Below are 21,333 nucleotides of genomic sequence, written 5' to 3' on the forward strand. Positions count from 1 at the left end.
TCATCCATCAGTCCATCCACAAGTCCTAGCCATGTCAGCTCAGACACATCACTTTTCTCTCCAAGACTTAGTTTCTGCATCTGTAAAATGGGAGTTTCATTGCCTACCTTATGGGGTGGTTTCAAGGATTAATGGGCAGCCCACGTAGAGTACCACGTTCAGTACCAAACACAGAAGAGAGGCTTAGTACCTTTCTCTTCCATCCCATCTCTTCTAACCGTCTAAATCCCGGCCCCACCCCTGCACAGGTGTGTCTGCAAAGTCACGGCGGGACCCACACCCCGCCAGGCCTGAGTCCTCCCGAGCAGCAGAGTCCGATTGGTACAGCCTTTATTGTTTCTCCAGCATTTTCCAGAAGAACGGTGTCACTCGAGGGCCGCAGGGCACAGGGGGGAGTAAAAAATAACATAAACAAACTCAACAGAAACGCAGGAGGGTGGCAAGAGGGGCTGAGATCAGGGGTCCGGGGCGGAGAGGTGGAGGACCCGGGGCCGTCGGAGCCTCTTAGCTTTCAGCCACCAGGACGGAGAATTCTGCGAAAGACAACGACAAAGCAGTGAGCGAGAGTGGACAGCACGGAAGAGACTGGGCCCCTGCACCGGGCTTTCTCTCGGTTCCCACGTCTGCTGCCGAAGACCTGGAGTGAAGGCAGGAGTGAGTGTGGGAATGAATGAATGAACGAATGGAGATGGGAAATGACGAGCCTACCCTATCTTTTGCTTCATGGTGTCATGAAGCAAATTATTAACAATAATAACTTAGTATTAAATTATTAAGAACTACAAATCATCGTATTATTACACAAATTATTAATGACTACCATAATAATAGCAATGATAATTTTCTGAGTGTTTATCGTAGGCCAGTCACGACTCTAAACACTTGATATACATCTTATTTGACTCTGACAATAATCTTATAATGTGCATTTTATCATTATTTCCATTCTACTGATGGGGAAACTGAGGCTCAGAGTCCGGCAATTTTTACAAGGTCATAAAGCTAGGAAGAAGCAGGGCCAGGATGCAGACCCAGGTCTGTCCGACTTTGGACCGGGAGCCCTTTCTCACCTGGTCGTTCCCCAGCTGCCCATCAGCATCAGCAGCAGAATCTGAGAAGACACAGGCTCCCAGGCCATTGTCCCGGAATTGACGTAGGAGGGCTGGAGGAGGGGACGACTACTTTATTGACTGAAAGGTGATTCTGGTGAGCGGCCAGGTTCAAGAACTTCCTCCTCAGGGACCCAGCAAGACCCCAGAGGAGCCCCGAGCACGTGGAGACCTCTCCATGCTGCCCAGAGGGCCGGGCACGTACAGGTGCTGGGAAGGAGTTGGGCTCCGTCTCACCAGCTCCTCACTTAACGCTCCTGACAGACCCTCAGGTCATGGGGAGTCATTGTCCCCATTTTACAGAAGGGAAAACTGAGGCCAGGAGAGGAGAAGTGACTTTCAGAGCCTCAAGGATTATAAGTGGCTGAGCCGGGAGTCAAGCCCTGGGGCCCAGGCTCCTCCCCATGGGCCTGCCTTCAAGGCCACGGTGGGGGAGGCCGGGTGCTCGCCTGCCCCTGCCTCCCCAGTGGTGTCCGTCCGCCAGGCTTCACCTCCTGCTGATTAATGATGTCAGAGACCAGCATTGGCACTAGGGGGCAATTGAGTCCCTCTCGTGGATCCAGCTCCTCCTGAAGGAACAAAGGAATGGCCTGAACCGGGTGAGGGGAGACATGGGTAGCAGGAGATAGTCCCTGCCCGGCAGGAGCTTCTGGTCCAGTCTGAGAAGAAGACCATATCTGGCAGGAAGTGCTCCACGCTGCGAGCCTTCCTCTGAGCCCCCAGCACGCTGAGTGCATTCCTACCTCAGGATCTTTGCACCTGCTGTTCTCTCCGCCCAGGACACTCTCCAGACTGTCTCATGGGCCAGCTGTTTCTCACCTGGTCTCAGCTCGAGTGTCCCTCTTCCAGGGGCCTTCTCTGACCACTCTGGCGAAAGTAGTGACCTGCCTGACTGGGGTCCTCGTTGCTATGACCATTTTTTGTTATATTCACAGCACTTAGCACCCTGCAAATAATTTTGAGTACATGTTGCTTATTCCTTTGTCGTCTGCCTCTCTCGTTGGAACACAGAGCTCCCACCCGCCTTGTTCATGCCTCCATCCCACCACCTGGCTCAGCACCAGACACCGAGGGGCCACTGTGTCCGGGAAAGGATGAGGGGACACAGAGACTTGTCTTTCCCAGGGAGAAAAGCTGCCTTCTGAGGAAGCAGCGAAGCCTTCAGAGGGAAGGTGGGTCTGAGAGAGTCCCTGAGAAGATGCAGGATTCCCACAGCAAGAAGCAGAGGGAGGAAGGGACTGAGGTGGGGGCCTTCCACTGTCGAGGCCCAGAGGGCAGGAAACAGTGGGGTGTATTTGGGAAAGACCCGTAGCCATGCTGGGCTGGCGTCTTGTGTGACGGGACTGGCACAGCTGAAGAAGCCTGGGCCTGAAATCTGGCTCTCCCACTTACGGGCTGTGTCACCTCAGAAAAGGCGCCTGGCCTCTCTGAGCCTCCTCCTCATCATCCGTAAAAGGAGGAGAAGTCCGCTCCGCTTCTTGGGTCGGAGATGGTCAGAAGAGACGTGTCCTGGCCCACAGGAGGTCCTCGGCTCCCGCCGTGAGCTCCTCTGCCCGTTTCCCATGTCCTCTCAACTGCAGGGTCCTTACTGTGGCGGTCAAAGGGGACTGCCCAGCAGCCGGCTCTTCTGAGACCTTTATTTGGAATCAAGGGGGTCCAGGGAGGGTCTTCTCTGTTGTTTTTCTCTCCAGGAGACGAGAGAGGACAGAAGGAGTTTGCCACCCTCTGCCACTGTGTGTCTCTGAGATGCCATGTCCCCTCCCTGCAGCAGGGGCCCCAGGTAAGTCCCCATGGCCTCTAGAAGATGCATTGTCATAATGTGGGGACAGCACGGGGAGGGGGGCAGTATGGAGAGTTGGGGTCCAGGAGCAGCCTGGCCCTACTAGGTGGGAAATGTACCTCTCGGGCATCACTTCCTCCACTGGTCAGTGGAGTGAAGTGAGGGGGCAGTGACAATTCCTTGTGAGAGACAAACAAGACACTGGATGTGAAGTGGCTTCGAAAAGGCTGTAAAAAGTATCTGGGGCTCCCTGAGGTTCGCCCCACCCTCCCAGAGTCAGTATGAAGCACTTACGTAAAAACCTCCCGGTGTGATTTCTTAGTTCTCACTATTGGACCAGGGTCATGTAAATGTTGGCCTTAGGGATGCTGGGAGAAGGGCATCCAGAATTCTCTGGGCTATTGTTGCAACTTCAGTACAGCTAGAATTATTTCAAAATAAAAGAGGGAAAAAACAAAACCAAATCTGCCCATGCTGTCGTCATGGAAATAACCTGGCGCCGACCCCCGCCGGGTGGAGGACATGTACCCCGGCTCCTCACTTTTCTGGGGTTTGACCTGGGAAATGGACACCACCCTCTCCTCTCCCCAGGCTGTCCCTGAGGACAGGAAGGCAGGTGACCCAGATGTGGGGGCCTAGGCATGACTCCAGGTGGGAGAGAGGGAGGGTCCCCCAGGGTAGCGGGCTGAGTGGTAACAGTGAGTGGCAGGGATGGGGCCCTTCTAACAGCCCGCCCCTCGGGCCAGGTGTCAGAACATCTGCTCTCTCAGCCTCGGGCTCCCATGGTCCTGCAGACCCTGACTAAGGCAGCTGGTTCTTTTGAGATGCTTTTTTATCATTAGTACTTTGACGAGTATTGTCCATTGTTATAGAATTTAAGAATCCTTATTCCTTGAATGCCTACGTGGGAAGTGTTTTGCATTTATTATCTCATTAAATTCTCACGACTACTCCATGGGAAGGACACTCTCGTCTGCACTTTACAGTTGGGGAAACTGAGGCCCGAGAGTTAAGTAGCTGGACCAAGATCACCCAGTGGACATGATTCAAGCACGATGCTCCCAGGCTTCCTTCTTTACCCCGGACGTTTCTGACCTACTGTAACCTAGGTGGAGAGTGACTCAGGAGCCGGCTCAGATATCGCCAGCCCCTGACTGTCATATTAGCCCTTTTTAATTCGCTTCATGGGACTTAGTGCTCTCTGAAATGATCTAATTTATGTACTTAGTTGTTTTTGTTGGTCTCCCCTACTAGAATGTAAACTCCAGGAGGGCAGGGAGCCCTGTCTGTCTTGTTCACTACTCTCCTAGCACTGGCATAGGCCTGGCGCAAAGCACGTGCTAGTGAACGAAGGCCAGATGGATGGATGGATGGACGGTCGGACGGATGGATGGACGGATGGACGGACAGACGGACAGATGGATGGATGGATGGATGGATGGCTCATGAGTCCTCCTGAGGGTTCAACAAGTACCCATTTACCTCATATAATTTTCACGACAGTCCTGGGGGGTAAGTGGGACGATTCCCATTTTATATCTGGGGAGATGGAAGCCTGGAGAGGGGACGTGTCAGGGCACGTGGATAATAAGAGGCAGAGGCAGCACTCGGCCTGGGGTCTCAGGACAGCCCTCCCTGGATTCGCAGAGGCCACGTCCCAGATTGGGTGGGAGCCTGAACTCTCTCCAGCTTCAACCTGCCATTTAATCCAGGACACTGGGCCACAGCCGGTCTCGCCTGTCCTTGGGCACCGAGCTGCTCTGTCCTGGGATAAAGGAGGCACGAGTCCGTCCTTGATGCCAGCTCACGGAGAGATTATCAACAGAGGAAGTTGGTCCTGACGGTTTCCCGACCTGCGCCGACGTCCCTAACACTCACCCTAGAAATTACGGGTTCTCGGGCTGCTCATCAGCAAAGAGCCCATTAGTCACTGAGGCATTTGGTGCTGTCAGCGTGAGAGGGACCAAGGGACGCTGACCAAGGGACCCTCTGGTGCTGAAAAGTCAGGCATTTTGGAGCCTGACTATGGGAGATGTTTTGGACCTGTGGGGTTTTTGAAAGCAGCCCCCTCCGCCCCTGGGGTCGGCCCTGAAGCAGCCAGGATGTCACGATGGTCTCGTGCCCTGGCTTTCTGCAGAGAACGCAGGATTCTAATTTTATCCTCCCGGAACCTGGAGCAGGGCACTTTGTAGACAAATTGAGGACAGAGGTCACCTACTCTGTACTTTCCGTGTCTCCCTGAGGGCAGAGTGCTTAGGAAGCAGTCAATTAACGAACAGCCCTCCCATCAAAAAACATCTCCTCTAAAACATCCAGGTCTCTCCTTAAAGAAAAACAAATGAAGAAACGTACCAAGACTCTGTAAAGTCTAGGTCCACCAATTTGGCGGTAGGATGCTGGGAGGGGAATGGGGCATCGAGGGTGGGGTTCTAGTCTTGGCTCTGCCATCCACTCAAGTCCATGGACAAGACACCTCACCCTCCGGGTCCTGGTTTTCTCATCCGTGCAGTGTCGGGTCTAGAACACAGCTCTCCAGCTCTCCCACAGCATTTGGAGCAAGGAGGCTGAGAGTGAATTCCCAACTCCCATTCTTGCTTCTGTGACCTTGGACTAGATCCTTTACCTCCTTGTGCCTCAGTTTCCTCATCTGTAAGATGGAGCTCCTTGGGGTGCTCAGAGGAAGCAGCCTTAAAGCTCTGGGTCACACGCCTGATACACAGCCAGCACTCAGCCTTTGGTACCCGTTGTTATCAAGATGCTTCTATAGTTCCAGCCACCTTAAAACCAAGCCTATAAGATGCCTGGCCACTGCCTGGCACAGAGCGAGGACCCTGCAAATGGCATGGTACCTTTATTTCTTGGCCTTGTCATTGTTATCCCCTGTCATTTCCTGTCCCCGCCCTGGCACCTGCCAGCAACCTTCCAGCAGCCCTGGGGCTGGGTCTGAATCTTGTTTCATCACCTCCTGGCTGGGTGGCCTCAGATCACTACTTTACCTCTCTGAGCCTCAGTTTTCTCATCTGCAAAGTGGGTATGATGCGGCCTACTTGCACACCTCTGGGGAAGATGAGATGAGAGAATACAGAGAGATGCCTGGCATACAGTAGGTGGTCTATAAATGTTAGTCTCGCCTCCCTTGTGTCTCCTCAGCACAACTGTCACAGGTTGGGGCTTTGAAATAACAACAATATCCATAAAAATCCTGAAACGAAGACAAGGAGGATGTAAAGAGCCAGCGGACACGGGAAGCCTAAAGGACCGGCAGCTGAGCTCGTGGAAGTTTCTGACGCTGTCTATCGCATCTGAGTCAGGATCGCCCCTCCAGCACACCCATCCGTGGAAACTTAGTCTCTGACCCTCAGTTTCCACATCCGTAGAATGGGGATATGAGAGCACCTGCTGTAGGGTTGTAGTGAGGACAGCATGGGATGATGGATGAGAAGTGCCCAGTACAGTGGTGCTGACAGAGGGTCACGCTAGATCAATGCTCACTGCTGACGTGCGAGGGAGAGTGCCCCTCTGGAGGGACCCAGCGCCCTTCCTCCTATGAGCACCCAGGCACAGCCCTACCTCTGCATGGACGCCTCACCCGAGGCCCCCGGGGCCAGTTTGCTGGTTTCTCCATCATCCAATCAGAGAGGTGAGAGGTAGGGATGGGGGGAGGGAGCAGCCGATGGAGGGTCAGAGGATGGGAGGACTCAGTCCTTTCCTTTCCCTTAGGAGACTGAAATTAGCCTAATTAGGTCTGTCCCAGTCCTGGGTGCTGTGGGAATGGACAAATTTAGAAGCTATTGACAGGTGAGCCCAGCACACGCTGATAGCCTGAAATGAAACTGAGACAGACATTAGTCAGCGCCTGGAAGGCTGCTTCCTCCCCTCTGTCGTGATGACCAGACGAAGGCACCGGTCTGCTGGTTTATCACCTCGCCTCGAAATAGCTCCAGGGCTGGGCTTCTTATAAATCCGTATTGCAAAGAGGGATCACTTTCCCACCCCACAGAACCGGGAGGCAGGGTCATTCGGGGTCGAACCAGAGGGCATCAACAGTTCCGGGGGCTCACTGTGTGCCAGGCACTGCCCTGTGTGTCATCCCATTTCATCCTTGCCAGCTCTCTTACCCCCATTTTACTTACAGGGAAACTGAGGCTCAGAGGCACTCAGCCAGGAAGATTCTGACTCAGGCGTGGCTCATGCCGGGGCGAGTCTCTTTCTTAGAGGTTGGAGTGGAAGCGCCCTGGGTTCTGACTTGAGCCGTGACCCCCCCAGAGGCAGGAAGGGATGTCACCTGCCCCCACTACTGCTCCTCATCACAGGAGGGGAGTTATGTGAGCAGGGCCGCCCCTCCCCCTTTGCCAGCCTCATCCAGCGCAGCGGAAGGCCGCAGTTAGGGGGAGTCCAGGCAGGAATTAAGGCGAGCATCCTGCAAAGCACAGCAACCATTTACAACTCGAGGATCTCAACTCAGCTCGGGGGAGGGAGTGGCAGAGTCAGGAGACCCAGGTGCCATTCGGCCAAGGTTTGCTATGTGACTTTGGCACTTCATGTCTACTGGGCCTCAGTTTCCACATCTCTCAGTGGGGCTCACAGGCTCTGTCCCCTGATCATAGGGGGCCGGTGTGAGGGTACAGTGAGGTGGAACAGAACGCTGCGCACCTTAGGGCCCTGCCCTCAGGACTGCGGGCTGGCCCCAGTATGCTCATCCTGCCCTGCTTGGAAATCAGATCGCACAGGGGCCGGAGGGCTGGCATTACAGGGAGGCGGCAGGGCTCCCCTGCCCTCCTGCTCACTTTCCTCCCATCTGGGACTCGATTTCCTTTTCTTCCGGGACTGGTGTTCCAGTACTTCCTAAGGGTTTTGAGGGGGCTTACAAGAGAAAGCATACATACAAAGGAAGAGGAGAGGAATCATTTCCAGAATGTTCACTCAGTTCAAGCAGTACCCCTGTGAGGGGTGTTCCTACCCCGCTCTGGGGTGAGGGGATGGATGCCCAGAGAGGAGAAGCCGTGGCAGCTCACAGGGCTGGCAGCACGCCTTCTGCCCTCCCGCGTTCAGGTGTTTAAGCCTCAGGGCTCCCTCGCTCCCCACTCCTGCCCCTGTTAAATAGGCTACTTAAGGATAAAACAGAAGGGATTTTGCCAGAAGGAAGCAGAAAAGATGAATGCCTTCAGGCACGTGAGTTGAGCAGCCTGCAACGGTCAGGCAATAATTATGACTAAATTTTGCAGCAACGGAAGCAAAAAGCAAACCACAGGATCTCGAGCTGGAAGAGGCTTGAAGCGTAGGAAACTGGATCTGCCGCCGGGATCGGGTTTCAGGGAACCGTAACCAGGATGGCGTGTGTGCGTGCGTGTGTGCGAGGGTATGGGGTGTGCAGATCTTGTCTACAGCAAGGTGGGGAAGGGGGGTGCTATTTGCAGCCAGAGTGTCAAGGTTTGAAGCGGGCCTGAGTGCTGAATAGCTGGGTGATCCTGGGCAAGTGGCTCCCCTTCCCTGGGCCTCAGTTTCCTTGTCTGTCCAGTGTGGGTGTATTTTGTGGAGCTGCTGTGGGGACTGCCTGAGCTAAAAGGGGGAAGGCCGTGTGCAGCCCCTGGCACACAGGATGTGCCCGGGGGTGGTAACTGCTCTTCCTGCCAGCCTGCATGTTCCATGCGGGCAGGCGTTGGGTGTGGAAAGCCCAGGCTGGGGACACGGGCCCACGTGAGAGGCAAGGAAGCACAGGGTCCTGGCTCTGCTCCTGAGTGACTCTAGGCATGTTACTTAACCTCTCTGTGCCCCGGTTTCCTCATCTGTAAAACAGGGAGAGTGATGGCATCCACTTTCTAGGATTATTGTAAGGCAGTGGTTCTCAAAGGGTGGCCCCGGGACCATCAGCTCCACCTGGGAACTTGGTAGAAATGCAAGCGCTTGGGCCCCACCCCAGACTTAAGGAATCAGAAACTCTGGGGTGGGGCCCAGCCATCTGTGCTGTGAAAAGCCGGGGGGTTCTGACGCTGGGCCCTGTATGTGAGCCACCCTTGTGAAGGACAAGTACTCAAGAAGGAACCTGCCACTTAGCAGTCTCGCCTGCTATTTGTGCCCGGTTTTGCAACTGTGGCTGGGTTTTTGGCCACCTTCCACCTCTGTCCAGCTTCTGTCTCCTTTTCTGCCTTAAAACCCCCTTTTACCAGCTCTGCCCCAGCCTTTTAAGGGTGGCCTTCCAGAATCAATCGACCACATCTATAAACGTCTTTGTGCTTCCTGGAAGCAGTTGCCCCAGAGACGGGAATGCAAAGGGTCATCAGGAGGACTTTGTCTTTCTGCCCCTTCCCTTCCATCTTGGGCCCTGAAGGGCCTGGCAAATATCACTCACCTTCAGAAGGGCAAACAGCTGGGGAGGGAGGCAGACCCTGCTCTGGAATCCCCCAGCACCTGCTACACGCCAGCACCCAGCCCACACGGGTCTGCAGCCTTGACCTGCAGACCTCTCCCTGTGTACCGCACCTCCTCATCATTGGATCTCCAGAGCTGGACACATATTCACTCATTCATTCATTCAACAAACTTTTCTTGTGCCCCTCCTATGTGGCAGGGCTTATTCCAGGTGTTGGGGTCAGAATCAAACGAAACAAAATTCCTGCTCCCGTGGAGCTGACGTCCCAGTAGGGGAGAAAGAAGCATCAGTGAATAAGAAAATCATCTCGTGGTGGATGCTTCCTAAACTCTGAATGAAGCAGGCAGCATAGGCCATGTGCTTTGGATCTGGACAGACCCGAACTCAGATCTTGACCTTATCTCTTCCTAGGCATGGGAGTTTAGGCAAACCCTTAGCCTCTCTGAGCCTCAGTGTCCTCATCTGTAAAATGGAGACGGTAACAGGATCCGCCTCACAGAGAGCTAGGAGGATGAAATGAGTGACTTGCTAAGCCGGGTGCCTGGCTCACAGTAACAGCTCCCCCAGGTTAGGTGTCATTGCTATTGATATTCAAGGTCACACGGCTGGGCCAAAGGGCAGAGCTGGTCCTGTCTAGAGGTTTATTCACTGGGACATCCAGGGCATCTCAGAGCTGGAAGGGACCCCTGTGACTGGCGGGTGATTTGACCCCTGGTTTTAAAGAGCAGGCACCGGAAGGTCAGAGGAGCTCTGTGACTTGCCCCAGGTCCCGCTGGGAGTTGAAGGCATCCTCCAGCTGGTGGGCAGGGCTCCGGCCCTTTGGCCTTTAGAGGGAGAGGCGGCAAAGCCGAGCGCCTGGAATAGAATTTCCTGGGCCCACAAAGGGCTCTGCCTCCCATCTTGCTGCCTGTTGGGCATCATCACATCCATCCTGCCCATCATCCTCCAGAAAAAGGACTGTGCTTGGGGGTGGCAGTGGGGAAGGGGAGGTGTCTGCATCTTCCCACCCCAGAAGCACAAAGAGTGGGGCCCCACTGCCTCGGGCGATCTGTTCTTATTGCCCATTTCTTCTCTTGCTCCCCTGTTTTGTTCTGGCCTGACCTCCAGTCCTTCACCAGGTCGGCCTGAGCCTGGACGGTGCTGGCAGACAGACCTGGGTGTCAGTCCAGTGACACCTTGGGTACTGGAGCCCTCTTTCTGCTCCTCTCTTTTCTGCACCTTTGTCCTCTGTCATCCCAAGGTCAAATGGGGTGACGTGTGCAGACCCCAGCATGGGGCTGGGCACACGTTCCATGCCCTGCTACAATTCTCTCTCCGCTCCCACCCCCAGCAAACCAATCTTCCTGCCTCTTTCTAAACACCCCTGAACTTCCCAGCCTCAGTGTCTTTGCTGATACCAACCAGCCTGCACCTCCCTCCTTGGCCGCTGCCAGCCTGCAGCCCTCCTGCCCACGGCCTCCAGAGCTGCAGGAATGCCCGCTGTCTCCCCCTCCACAGAGCTCGTCTGGACCTCCCGGCCTCTGCCTGGGACCCCTGTTCATTTGTGTCTATGCACAGAGCTGCCAGCAACGTGCAGACAGAACGGGATTGCAGCTGCCATTTGTGGGGCGCTTGTGGGGCACTGGGCTCGACACTCCCATACATTGTGTCCTGGAATCCTCGACAATCCCAGGGAGGTATGTGTTGTCCTACCCAGTTTACAGATGAGGAAACCGGGGCTCAGGGGCACCCAGCCGGGAAATGGTGCCTCTGGGAGCTGGGCCTGATTCATCTTTATCTCCCCCACTGCCCGGCACAGGGTCGCTACTCAGTAAATGTCTGTTGGGTCTGTTGGAAGAGCTGTGTTAGCTCTTTAAGATCTGAGCATGGCAGGGAGGGAGGGAGGGAGGGGAGCAGGGAAGTGGCCAGGATCTGGCCTGGTTTTTCTTCATCGTGGAGTTAGTTGCTCATGAGCAGTCAGCCATGAAGACCCTGCCTAGGGCTTCTGAGCTGTGACATATTGGCTGCAAATAAAAATGGGAGGCAGGTCTGGAGGCCTGGGCTGGGGTCATGGCAGGAACCCAGGCTCCGGGAGAGCTATCTGATAAGAGGCTTGGTGAGGATGGGGGTGAGGGGTGATGGGCCACTGACTGGAACAAGACCAGCCAGCAATTTCTCTCTAGCACCCTCTGCTCCGGCTGTTTTAAAACCACCTCCCTCCTTCCCAGCCAGGAGAAGGGCAGGTGGCATCAGAAGGCCAGAGAACTGGCTGCATCTGACCTTGCTGGAATTTCTGGCATTAAACTTTAATACACTACATCCGTATTTAGAATCCTTGTACCTACCTTTCCCAAAGCAATTTTGTGTCTATAGCCACTCAATTTTCACAACAAGCCCTAGCTGGTCTTAGGATAAAGCTGTGCACCCTATTTGCCAGAGACAAGAACCTCAGTGTGGTGAGGTGACATGGTCAAGGTCACAGCTGGTGACGGGCAGAGAGGAAGCAGAGCCTGAGGGCACTGGACTTTGACAGATGTTTACTAAGTGCCTGCTTTGGGTCAAGTAAGGGCTAAATGCTGGGGATAAAAGGATGACTACAACCTAGTCCCTATTTTTTAAAATTTAGTTAACAAACACATACATAGCACTCACTCTGTGCCGGACACTAGTGTAAACACCTTACACGCTGACACATCTAATTCTCAAGACAATTCTGTAAGATAAGAATGATCATTATCCTCAGTTTGGAGATGAGAAAACTGAGGCCCAGAGTAGTTTCTTGAATTGCCCAAAGTGACACAGCTAGAAAGTGGCAGGGCTGGGATTTGAACCCAGACAGCCTGGCCCAGAGGCCTAGCACTGACACACAGTTTTCTCTTAGATTGACAGCAAGGACTATCACGGGAATGAACGCAGCAAAGCATGTTGGAAAGAGTTTTTCAGACTTGGCTCTGAATCTCTGCTCCACCACTTATGTCCCAGCTCTGAGAGCAGGGTGAGCATCTTCAACCTCAGTTTGCCCGTCAGCAAAATGGAGATAACTCCCAAGCATGTGGTGATGCTAAGAAAGATAACAAGACTGAGATGTGCCCCGTGAATGCTGGTTAGATCTGAATGGAGAAGGATGTGGGACGGTGGACCACCAGCCCCTCATCTGTTCCGAAAGCAAAGCTTGCAAAGCAAGACAGGGCCAGATATTCCGTTTCCTAGTTCGCAGCTGATTCCTGGCTGGCTGTGTCTCCTGGCTCCCTACAATGCTGGAATTGTATATTTGGGCGAAGCCAAAACAGGTTTTGAGACTTGAAGTTATAGGACACCAGGACAAGATGCTGAGGGAGATGGGAGATAAGGAATTTCCATCCCTGGAATCTGAGAACGTGAGAGCCGGCAGGGTCCTTGGGAATCAGCTGGCCTCATCTCCTCAGGTTACAGATGGGAGACTGGGGCCCAGAGAAGGAGAGAGACTGCTCAAGGTCACACAGCCAGTTTGGGCAGAACCAGGACCAGAACCCAAGGAAAGTGCAGGCAAAGTTCAGGGAAGATGCCAAATTCTCCCAAATTCCCTACACAGTAGGGAGAAAAAAAAGGATCTCTTCCTTCTGGGTTGTTCAAATTTAGAAAAAAAAATCTGTTTCTCTTTGCCTGGCTTTCATGACAGAGCACACAGACATAATGGATTGCCTTTTTCTTCTAATCTTGGGGACTGTGGGATCCCCACCCTTTCCTTTCACAGCAGACACAGCTCTGAGCTTTTAGCACCCAAATATCCCAAGATCCACGATGTGCCCAGGCCCCAAGTCACGGCTACTCACCGTCGGCCCCAATCTTGCCGTCCCCATCCTTGTCTCCCGCAGCCAGCAGCGTCTTGGTTTCCTTAGTAGTCAGGTCTCGGGCATCCGGGAGGAAGCCCTTCAGGATGAATCTGGGGAGAGAAGCCGGGGAGGGAGTCAGGTCAAGGTCACCTTGCAGGAGCGCTGCACGGATGGTGGGCTGGCATCTGCGCAGGGGAAGTGGGCAGCTGGGCCGGGTGGCAGCAGCCAGCATGCATGCAGCTGTGCTGAGCCAGGTAGCCCGGGCTGTGGCTGTGCCTTTGTGGGTGGGTGTGCAGGGAAGGACAGGCTGTCCTCACCGGAGGGTTGACCTCACTCCAGGCAAGGAGTTTTGTTTATTTTTTTATCTCTTTATTTTTCCACCAACACAACAAACACAAAAGTGTCTTCTCTGTGCCAGGGCCATGCTGGAAACTGGGGGCACAGAGATGATCTCAGGAAGCTGCCTGAAAACAAGAAGAGGAGGTCAAGTACTCCGAGACACCACACAGTGTGAGGGATACAGTGATGGGGAAGCAGAGAAGGTGCACAAAGGAGGCATCCATCCCACCTGGGGTGAGGGGAAGACTCAGGGGGACTTCCTAGAGAAGGGGATGGCTGGAGGGCAGGTAGAAGTCAGCCTCTGCGTGTGTGTGCACATTGGGCGTGGGTGGGTAGAAGGAGAAGGTTCTAGACAAAGGGTACCCTTGTGGGATGCTTTGGGATGAGAGTGGATGGATGGGGAAGTGTCTACTTGAAAGGCCCCTCTCCACACTCTCCCCTTTCTCTTTGTGGCAAAACTCAAGGCAGTCTTGGCCAGAGAGTGACATAAGGCACAGCTGGGCGGGCAGACACAGGCCAGGTGGCCAAGGGGGTGATGGCAGGAGGTTCCTTTGCTGATGCACTCTTGCATTTTCCTGTCATAGGCTCTCTCCCTTAGCTGTGCTCCCAGGACTCCTGAGTCCCCACAGCTGGTTCTGCATCCCTGGCTTGCCCAGAAACTGCTCTGGCCGCCCTGGTTCGGAAGGGTGGGGGTCTGCGGGGTGGCAAAGGTGCCTTTCAGACAAATGAAAATCAATGACATACTCAAGCAAGCGCTCTCTGTCTTGCCTGTGGTGTTAGGCAGCGAGAAAACCTGCCTCCTCATTGGTATTAAATTATTAAGTAGCATCATTCCATTAGCAATATTAAGTGCCTATAATTTAACCCAGTTAGTTGCACTTTCTGCTGAGGATTTTACCCTTCCGGAAGCGACAGCGGCCCTGCTCTGTTATTTTCTGTGAAAAGTGCAGAGAGAGGGCAGACCTGCCAGGAACTCAGAAGCAGGAGTCCCAACCCCCACTCCCTCTCGTGGAGCCTCGGGCTGGGCGGCCCCTGCAGGCCTCAGTTTACCCCAGCTCTTCCTCCTCGATGAAGCCGCTCTTGTCTTTATCCAGGATGTGGAACACCTTCTTCACATCATCCGGGCTCTTTTTCTTCAGGCCCACCATTTGGAAGAACTTTTTGTGGTCGAAGGATTCTGCAGCTGTTGGGGGGCAAGGAGTGGGATAAAATGAGGACAAAGAGGAGGCAGTGGGGAAGGAGGGGAGAAGGGAGGCGTCTGGCAGCATCTGTCCATTGACTCCTCTGTGCCCGTCCTGGGGGATGGAGGGCATGCGCCTCCACGGGAGGGCTGAGGGACCCCAAACCAGGACGGGGTGCTTTGCCCAAGGTCACACAGCTCGAGGCAGCAGAGGTGGGCTTGCACGCAGATCTCCCTGGCTCCCAAGCCTGCCCCCACCTTCCTCGGGACCCTTTGCTGATGGTGGACGTAGCCGTTGAAGGCAGAGGGCTTCCTGGTGTCCACGAAACCTTTGGGTGGTGGCTGAGTGGGAGTGGGCTGGGGAACTGGAGGTGGTGTGAACACGGTGTGTGTGTGGGGGGCGTGGGGAGGGTCGACCTTTTTTCTTGGCCACAGATTGCGTTGCCAGAAAATTGACACAGAAAGGACAAGTTTCTTTCAAGGTCACACAGTGGGAGGAGGAGGGGGAGGACCCAGAACTCCTAGTTTGCTGTAGAAATCCATTCTGGTGGGAGTTGGGGGTGGGGGGGGGGGTGTTGGAAGGCTCCCCAGGAATTCCAAGTTAAGTTTCTTCTCAAAGGGAGGAAGGTGGGTTATAGAGAAGTGGGTGGGCTATTGCAGCCCCCTTGGAGGGGGAGCCAGGCAGAAAGAAAATGAGTCCCTCTCCCCAATTTTCTGTGTCCTGAGATCCTTTATAAGAACACCTGGGAACAGGCACAATGTTAGACGGAGTAGCGTATGTGAGTAGGGGAGGGGGTCATGTTCTCCCTTCAGCTCCAGGCTGGATGTAAGGAAAGTTGCTCTGACGCTAGGGTGGGGGACTACGACCCCCATCCTAATCCCCCTTCTGCAGAGCTAGGTGACCTTGGGCAAGTTTTTAGCCCTCTCAGAGCCTCAGTTTCCCCCTTCGGGTGATGGGAGGCAGGAGGAAGGTAGGCAGCCAAGCGCTCAAGCCCAGAGCAGCTCACAGAGGTGAGACTGCCGGCTCTGCTGCCTCGGCCGCCTAAGGAGGCTGCAGGTTACAAGCGCTAAGGATGCCCAGCACGGGGTCGGGCAGAGCAGAGGGCCAGCTGTCGGAAGGTCACCTCGCTCGCGGGTCCGTTTGGGGAGGGGGGACTCTGAGCCCCAAAGAGGAGGCTTGGACAGTTGGGGAGCCAGCAAAGGCCACCGTTGGGGGAGCAGAGTCCTGTCTAGAATGGGGGTCTTGGAAGGGGGGCGCTTGGAGAGAAGGTGTGCGCACCTGCAGCCCCCTCCAAGGGCCTTAAAGGGGAAGTCCCGAGCGCTCACAGGGACCCGGAGACCCTGCTTTCCACCCTGGTCTTCGCCCTTGGTCGGGGACACCAGTCCTCGCAGCGTGGGCACCCAGCCTTCGGCGCCTGCAAGTTTCGGTCTTCTGGTAGGGCACCGGGCCTCCCTGCCTCCTCCCTGGGCCACGTCCCGCCCGGTCCGAGTTGGAAAATGCTGAGGACCCCCCTCCCAGCCCGGCCAGCGCCCCGCGGGATACGTGGGCAGAGGAGCGCTGGGGAGGACCGCACGTCCGCGCAGCCCGCGGGGGTGCGGGGGCCAAGGTGGTGGATGAGGGAAGGGAGCTGGGGAGGGGAGCGCGCTGCTCACCGGTAAAGGCCCCCACTGCCTTCTTGATGTCCTCAGCGTGGAGCAAGTCTGTCATCGACATCCTGCAACTGTTTGAGCGGGCAGAGCAAGTGTGAAAAGATTAAAAAGTGCTTTTCTCATCATTTCTGCTCATATGACCAGCGCTGCAGTGCTGCGCGCCGGGCGCACGCCCGCCGGCCTGGCGCATAGCCAGGGGGCGCGGGGCTCGGCGCGCAGCCAGAGCTGCTCAGTCCCGCCGAGCCACTGGGCTGCGCGGGCCGGGCGGGCGGGCGTCCCGCGGCCGATCCTTCCCCGCCCCCGCCGAGGGTCCTCGGGACCCCAGGGGCTGCGGCTGGGGAGCCAGAGCAAGGGGCGACCTCTGGAATTTACGGGGCGCCAGCGTCACCAGCCGGGTCTGGAGGGTTCGCCTGCCGTCAAGGGCGCGCAGGAGGCACCGGCTTGGTGCAGCGCAGTCCCGGGTCGACGCACCTCGGAGGATGTCGCGCCGCTTCTGGGAGGATACTGACCGGCCGGGGCCAGGCCTGCACCCTCGTGGGCCCCTCGGCCCTGTTCCCATTCTCTCTCTGCTCCTACCTCAGCCTCGGCTCTTGTCTGTCCTGGATGCAAATTTATGCTGCAAAATCTGAGCTCTGAGGTCTGGAAACCCGACCCACGGGACGCTGGGAGAGGGTGGCACGGATAGGCCGGCGCTGCTGGGGCCCCCTGCAGGTGCCCCATCCCACATCTGGCCAGGATGCACGTTCTGAGTCCTGATTTTTTTTTTTTTTCCTTTTGCTAGTCTGACTTTTCGAAGATCTCTTCTCAGATCCCCCCTAACTACTTTCCTGGTCTCCTGGGCCCCAGAGGATTGCGCCTGGTCCAGACGCCTCCTGCCCCACAAAGCTTTGAGGGAGGGGGAGGTGGGAAAGACTACTTGGAATCTCCATGCAGCCTCACCCCACTTGGAGAGCAGACGGCCCATGTCTGGGGAGAAGGTGGCACATTCACTTTTTAGACAACGGAAGCAGATTTCATGGCCTGAATTGCGTCTCTGGGAAACATGACACTTCCTAATCTTTGTGCAGCCAGAGACCAATTGCATTCTTTCCCACGGTCTCCCAAGGACTCAGGCTGCAACCGGCTGCCTCTAGAGTGTGTGGAGCACTGGACAGGGAGTCAGGAGGCTGGGGTTCTAGATTTGGGGCTGCGCTAAATCCTTGTGTGACCTTGGGTGGTGACCTTCCCCGTTTCTGGGCTTCTGCCTCCCTCCGTTGTGTTGATGGTGTTGTGGTCCCTTGTGGTGGAATCTTGAGACCTCAACTCAAGATGTGGGCAGGCGGGCAGGGGCTGACACTGGTGGCCTTTGGCGGGCTGGAGAGAGCTGCCCAGCTGTCCGTTAGCTCCGGTTGCCCGGCCTTGGCTGTCCACACTGTCTGCCTCGGCTCGGCCCTGGACGGCTGCCCTCCTGGAAACCCTAGGACACCGCTGGCTCAGGCTGTCCCCCTCCCTGTGAGTCAGCTTCTTCAGGCACCAGCCCACCAGCGGCTTCCAAGGCGCCAAGGCTGCAGACCTGGCCTCCCGGCACGAGACCTTCCCCAGACACCTCGGCTGCCCCTGCTGCCCCGACCCCAGCTGGGCTGTTAACTCCAACATGCTGGGCTTCTGTGCTATCATTTCAGCCCCTGGGCTCGGCTCAGTCAAGGCGCCTAGCTGAGGATCTGTTTCCCCGGGTGAAGGATCCTTATTCTACGCTGGTGGGGAGACTGAGGCCAGAGAGAGTCAGTGAATGGCTTGAGGATGCACAGCGAGGCACTGGCAGAGAGGGGCCCACTCCCAGGTCGACTGACTTGGAGTTCAGGGACCCGCTCCCCGGAGCTCCTCCCCAGGGCTCAGGGCGCAGCCCCATCAAGTCCCACGTGTCTGAGCCACAGACGAGCTCCTGGAGAGTCCCAGACAGGGGCCCCTGTGGCAACGGCTGGAGCCTCCACAGAGGCGCGTCCTTCTCCCTCCTTCGTCCATCTCTCCCTGCTGCCTTCCATCAACTGGGCGCTTTCAGGTCCCAGTCCATCCACCGAGTGTCAGACAATATTGTCAGCTCAACCGTCAGCCCTGCACACTCCTTCCTCCTGCCTCCTCTGCCCACTCAGCTCGTGGGCCCCCTCTGATGGCATCACCGGAGTCCACAGATGTCAGGCTCCATCCCTCTTGTTCTACAGGTGGGAAGCTGAGGCCCAGCCAGCTGGAGGGATTTGCCTCAGGTCACCTTGGAAGACAGGATGGACAGCACAAGAATCCCGTGCTCTCAGGCCTGGACTCCACAGCTGCCTACCTCTGGGCATCCCCTCCCCCAGCCCTTGTGTCACTGTCCCTTCCAGCTGGCTTCCTCCCCACTGCCTCCCTGCATCCTCCTCCAGCCTCTGTAGCTGCCACTCACCTCGGGTGGGGGTGGAAGGCTGGAACTGCACCGGAAGGCTGGGTTGGTGGGAGGTCCTGTTGGGAAGTGAGCCTGGTGGTGGGACGGCCACCTATATAGGCTTCTGCTCTGGCTATTTTGGGAGGTGGCGCTCCCCCCGGCCCGCAGCCCCCTCCTCTTCCGGTGTCAGGTACTCCCCAACGATGGTGCTGGGTGTCTGTATCACATTCGCCCGCCCTGGGCCCATCAAGCCAGGCCTATTAATAACCCTTGGCCCCTGCCCTCCTCCAGCACCCAAAGCTGAAGCTCAGGCGGGGCTTTTCTCTTCCGCGAAGACTTCCATGACCTCTTTAGACGGCAGTGACGTTTCTGTGCTCCAAAATCCTGCAAGGAAAGGAAGAGAAAAGGCAAGCAGGAGAATGGGACAGGAATTGTCTTCCACACACGGGGCTGGGCCAGGCTCCTCTGTACACAGCATCTTCTCTCTGCAGCCTCACAGTGCGGGCCTGGTCCCTTGTGCGTGGATGGGGAGACAGCACAAAGACGTGAGGTGTTACGTGACTTACTACTCAAAGCCTGGACCTGGAGCCGGGAGTGGATCCAGCTCTTTCATAAGATGATCTGGTGCCTGGTCGACGACTAGCTCTGCATGTTCTCTGACACGTCCCTTTGTGTCTTTGCGTCTCAGTCTCCCCATCCATAAAATGAGCTCAATCAGGGGCAACCTTTGCTCTGTAGATGGGCTTGGGGGGCTATGAACCCGCTGAAATGATACGCAAAATTCGCATAGGTAAACAAAGGCCCATAGCTTTCACGAGATTTGCAAAGCGACCTCTGGCGTTGTCTGTCTTGGATTGGAGATGACCATCCAGAGGGTGTGTTTCGAAAAGCATGAATGAATGAATGAATTTAACAAATATTTATTGAGCGTCTAGTATGGACCCCACGAGAGGTTTCTCTCCTTATCCCCAACCTTAGAAAGAATCTCCAGGGCACTGACACTGTCAACAGCGAAGTCCAGGTCTTGATGGTGACATGAGAAGGCCCAGCCTCCACGCTAAGACTGTTTGAGAGGGAAGCTGCCCAGGCCTTCACTGACCATCGGTTCATGGGTGGGAGGAGCAGAGGGTGGACGGAGTGGGGAAGCCGGTGCGGGGCCCGGAGGTGTAGTGCTGAGGGTCTGGCCTAGGACGACGGTGGGGCCACAGGAGGGGTGTAGAGATAGGGCAGCATATCGAGGCAGACCCTCCCAGACGTGGGGGCTGTGATGACCAAGGCGGACGAACCCACGCTGACTCGGAGTTTCCAGGCTGGGCTTCGCTGGAGAACGGTGCTGCTGCTTTTGGGGGTGATGAGTCTGGGGAGATGACATGTTGGAGGTGAGAATCCTAGGATGTTAGGGCCACTACCAGCTGCTCATGTTATAGGCGAAGAAACCAAGGCGACAGACCCAAATCACACAGGGAGCAGTGGACGATCCAGGACCTGGCGCTGGGTTTGGAGTGCCTGGAGGACATCCTGGTGGAGGCGCCCAGGAGGTCTGGACTCTGGAGAGAGGTCGGGCCTGGACACGGATCTTTGCGGTCATCAGGGAGGCCGAGGAGTTGAAGTCACAGGCGTGGCTGAGCTCAGGGAGGCAGGAACGTGGCAGGGTCTTAAGGACCAACCTTTGAGGAAGAGCCTGGCTAGGCCTGGGAGCATAAGCGTGCTTGCTAAGTCCAGTGTCTGCTGCATCGTGCTTTCGTCCCATATCTCCTTACGAGGTACCATTGCCTTCCCCATTTTACTAACGAGGCAACAAGGCTCCGAGAGGTTAGGCAACTTGCCTAAGGTCACAGAGCAGAGACAGAACTTAAACCCAGGTTTCTCTGACCCCAAAGCCCTTGCTCCTTTCTGCCGTACCCTCCTGCTTCCTGCTAAGACCAACAGAAGCTACACGTCGAGGGAGCACCCACAATGAGTGAATTCTGGGGAAACAGGCTGGCCTTCCTCTCTGTCCCCATATGTCTTCTTCATGTGCCTGTAATTAAGTAGATGTAGATGCGCTGAGCCACATTGTATGGGTGCATTTATTGAGGACCTACTGTGTACTTAGCGCTTTATGCACATTATTTCATTTTACTGTCATTATAGCCTTCAGAGGTTTGAAGAAATAGAGTCTCAGAGAGGTTTAGTGACTTGTCCAAGGTCACACAGCTAGTGAGTAAGTGAGAGGGCTGAGTTTTAAACTCAAGTCTTCCAATTCTGAAGGATTTTTTTTTCCTGCAATACCTCAAGTAGGCTAGGGATGCCCCAAAGCCTGAGTAGAATGTCTGGAAACATTTTCTCCTTCCTTTTGCTCTGAATTTGTGCTAATCCAGGCAGCCACCACTTTATTAATTGGGTTCACAGAGGCCTTGATGCCAGAGAATGGGTTTATCAGTCAGGCCTTTTTTGACTGTGAGTGACAGAAAGCCTGACTCAGGCTAGATTAAGACAAAAGGGGGACTTATCGATTCAAGTGACTGATAAATCCAGGAAGGTTCAAGTACGGCTTGATCCAGAACTCAAACGCTGTCATGAGAACGCTGTTTCTCTCTATTGCTCAGCAATACCTTGTGCTGCATCCGCCACCTTCTCAGACTGGGTGTCCCCCTCAGTGCTATAAACTTTCAGACCCACGTCCTGGGAGAAAAGGGAGTCCACTGCCCCAAAAGCTTGACCAGAAGTCCCAGAACTG

At 55.5% G+C, this 21,333-nt stretch overlaps 1 protein-coding gene across 4 annotated transcripts; it reads right to left on the bottom strand.

Moving 5' to 3' along the window:
* Positions 1–313: 313 nt before the first annotated feature.
* Positions 314–18,846, bottom strand: PVALB (parvalbumin). Of its 4 annotated transcripts, none has more exons than XM_005606474.4 (5): positions 18,636–18,846; positions 16,223–16,290; positions 14,440–14,572; positions 13,051–13,160; positions 314–533 (listed from the first exon to the last, which is right to left on the bottom strand). In XM_005606474.4, exons 2-5 carry the CDS (start codon positions 16,281–16,283, stop codon positions 505–507), a joined length of 333 nt encoding a protein of 110 aa, XP_005606531.1. In that variant the 5' UTR covers positions 16,284–16,290; positions 18,636–18,846; the 3' UTR covers positions 314–504.
* Between the last annotated feature and the right edge of the window lie 2,487 nt (positions 18,847–21,333).

Source organism: Equus caballus, chromosome 28 (genome assembly GCF_041296265.1).
Source record: "Equus caballus isolate H_3958 breed thoroughbred chromosome 28, TB-T2T, whole genome shotgun sequence".
NCBI lineage: Eukaryota > Metazoa > Chordata > Mammalia > Perissodactyla > Equidae > Equus > Equus caballus.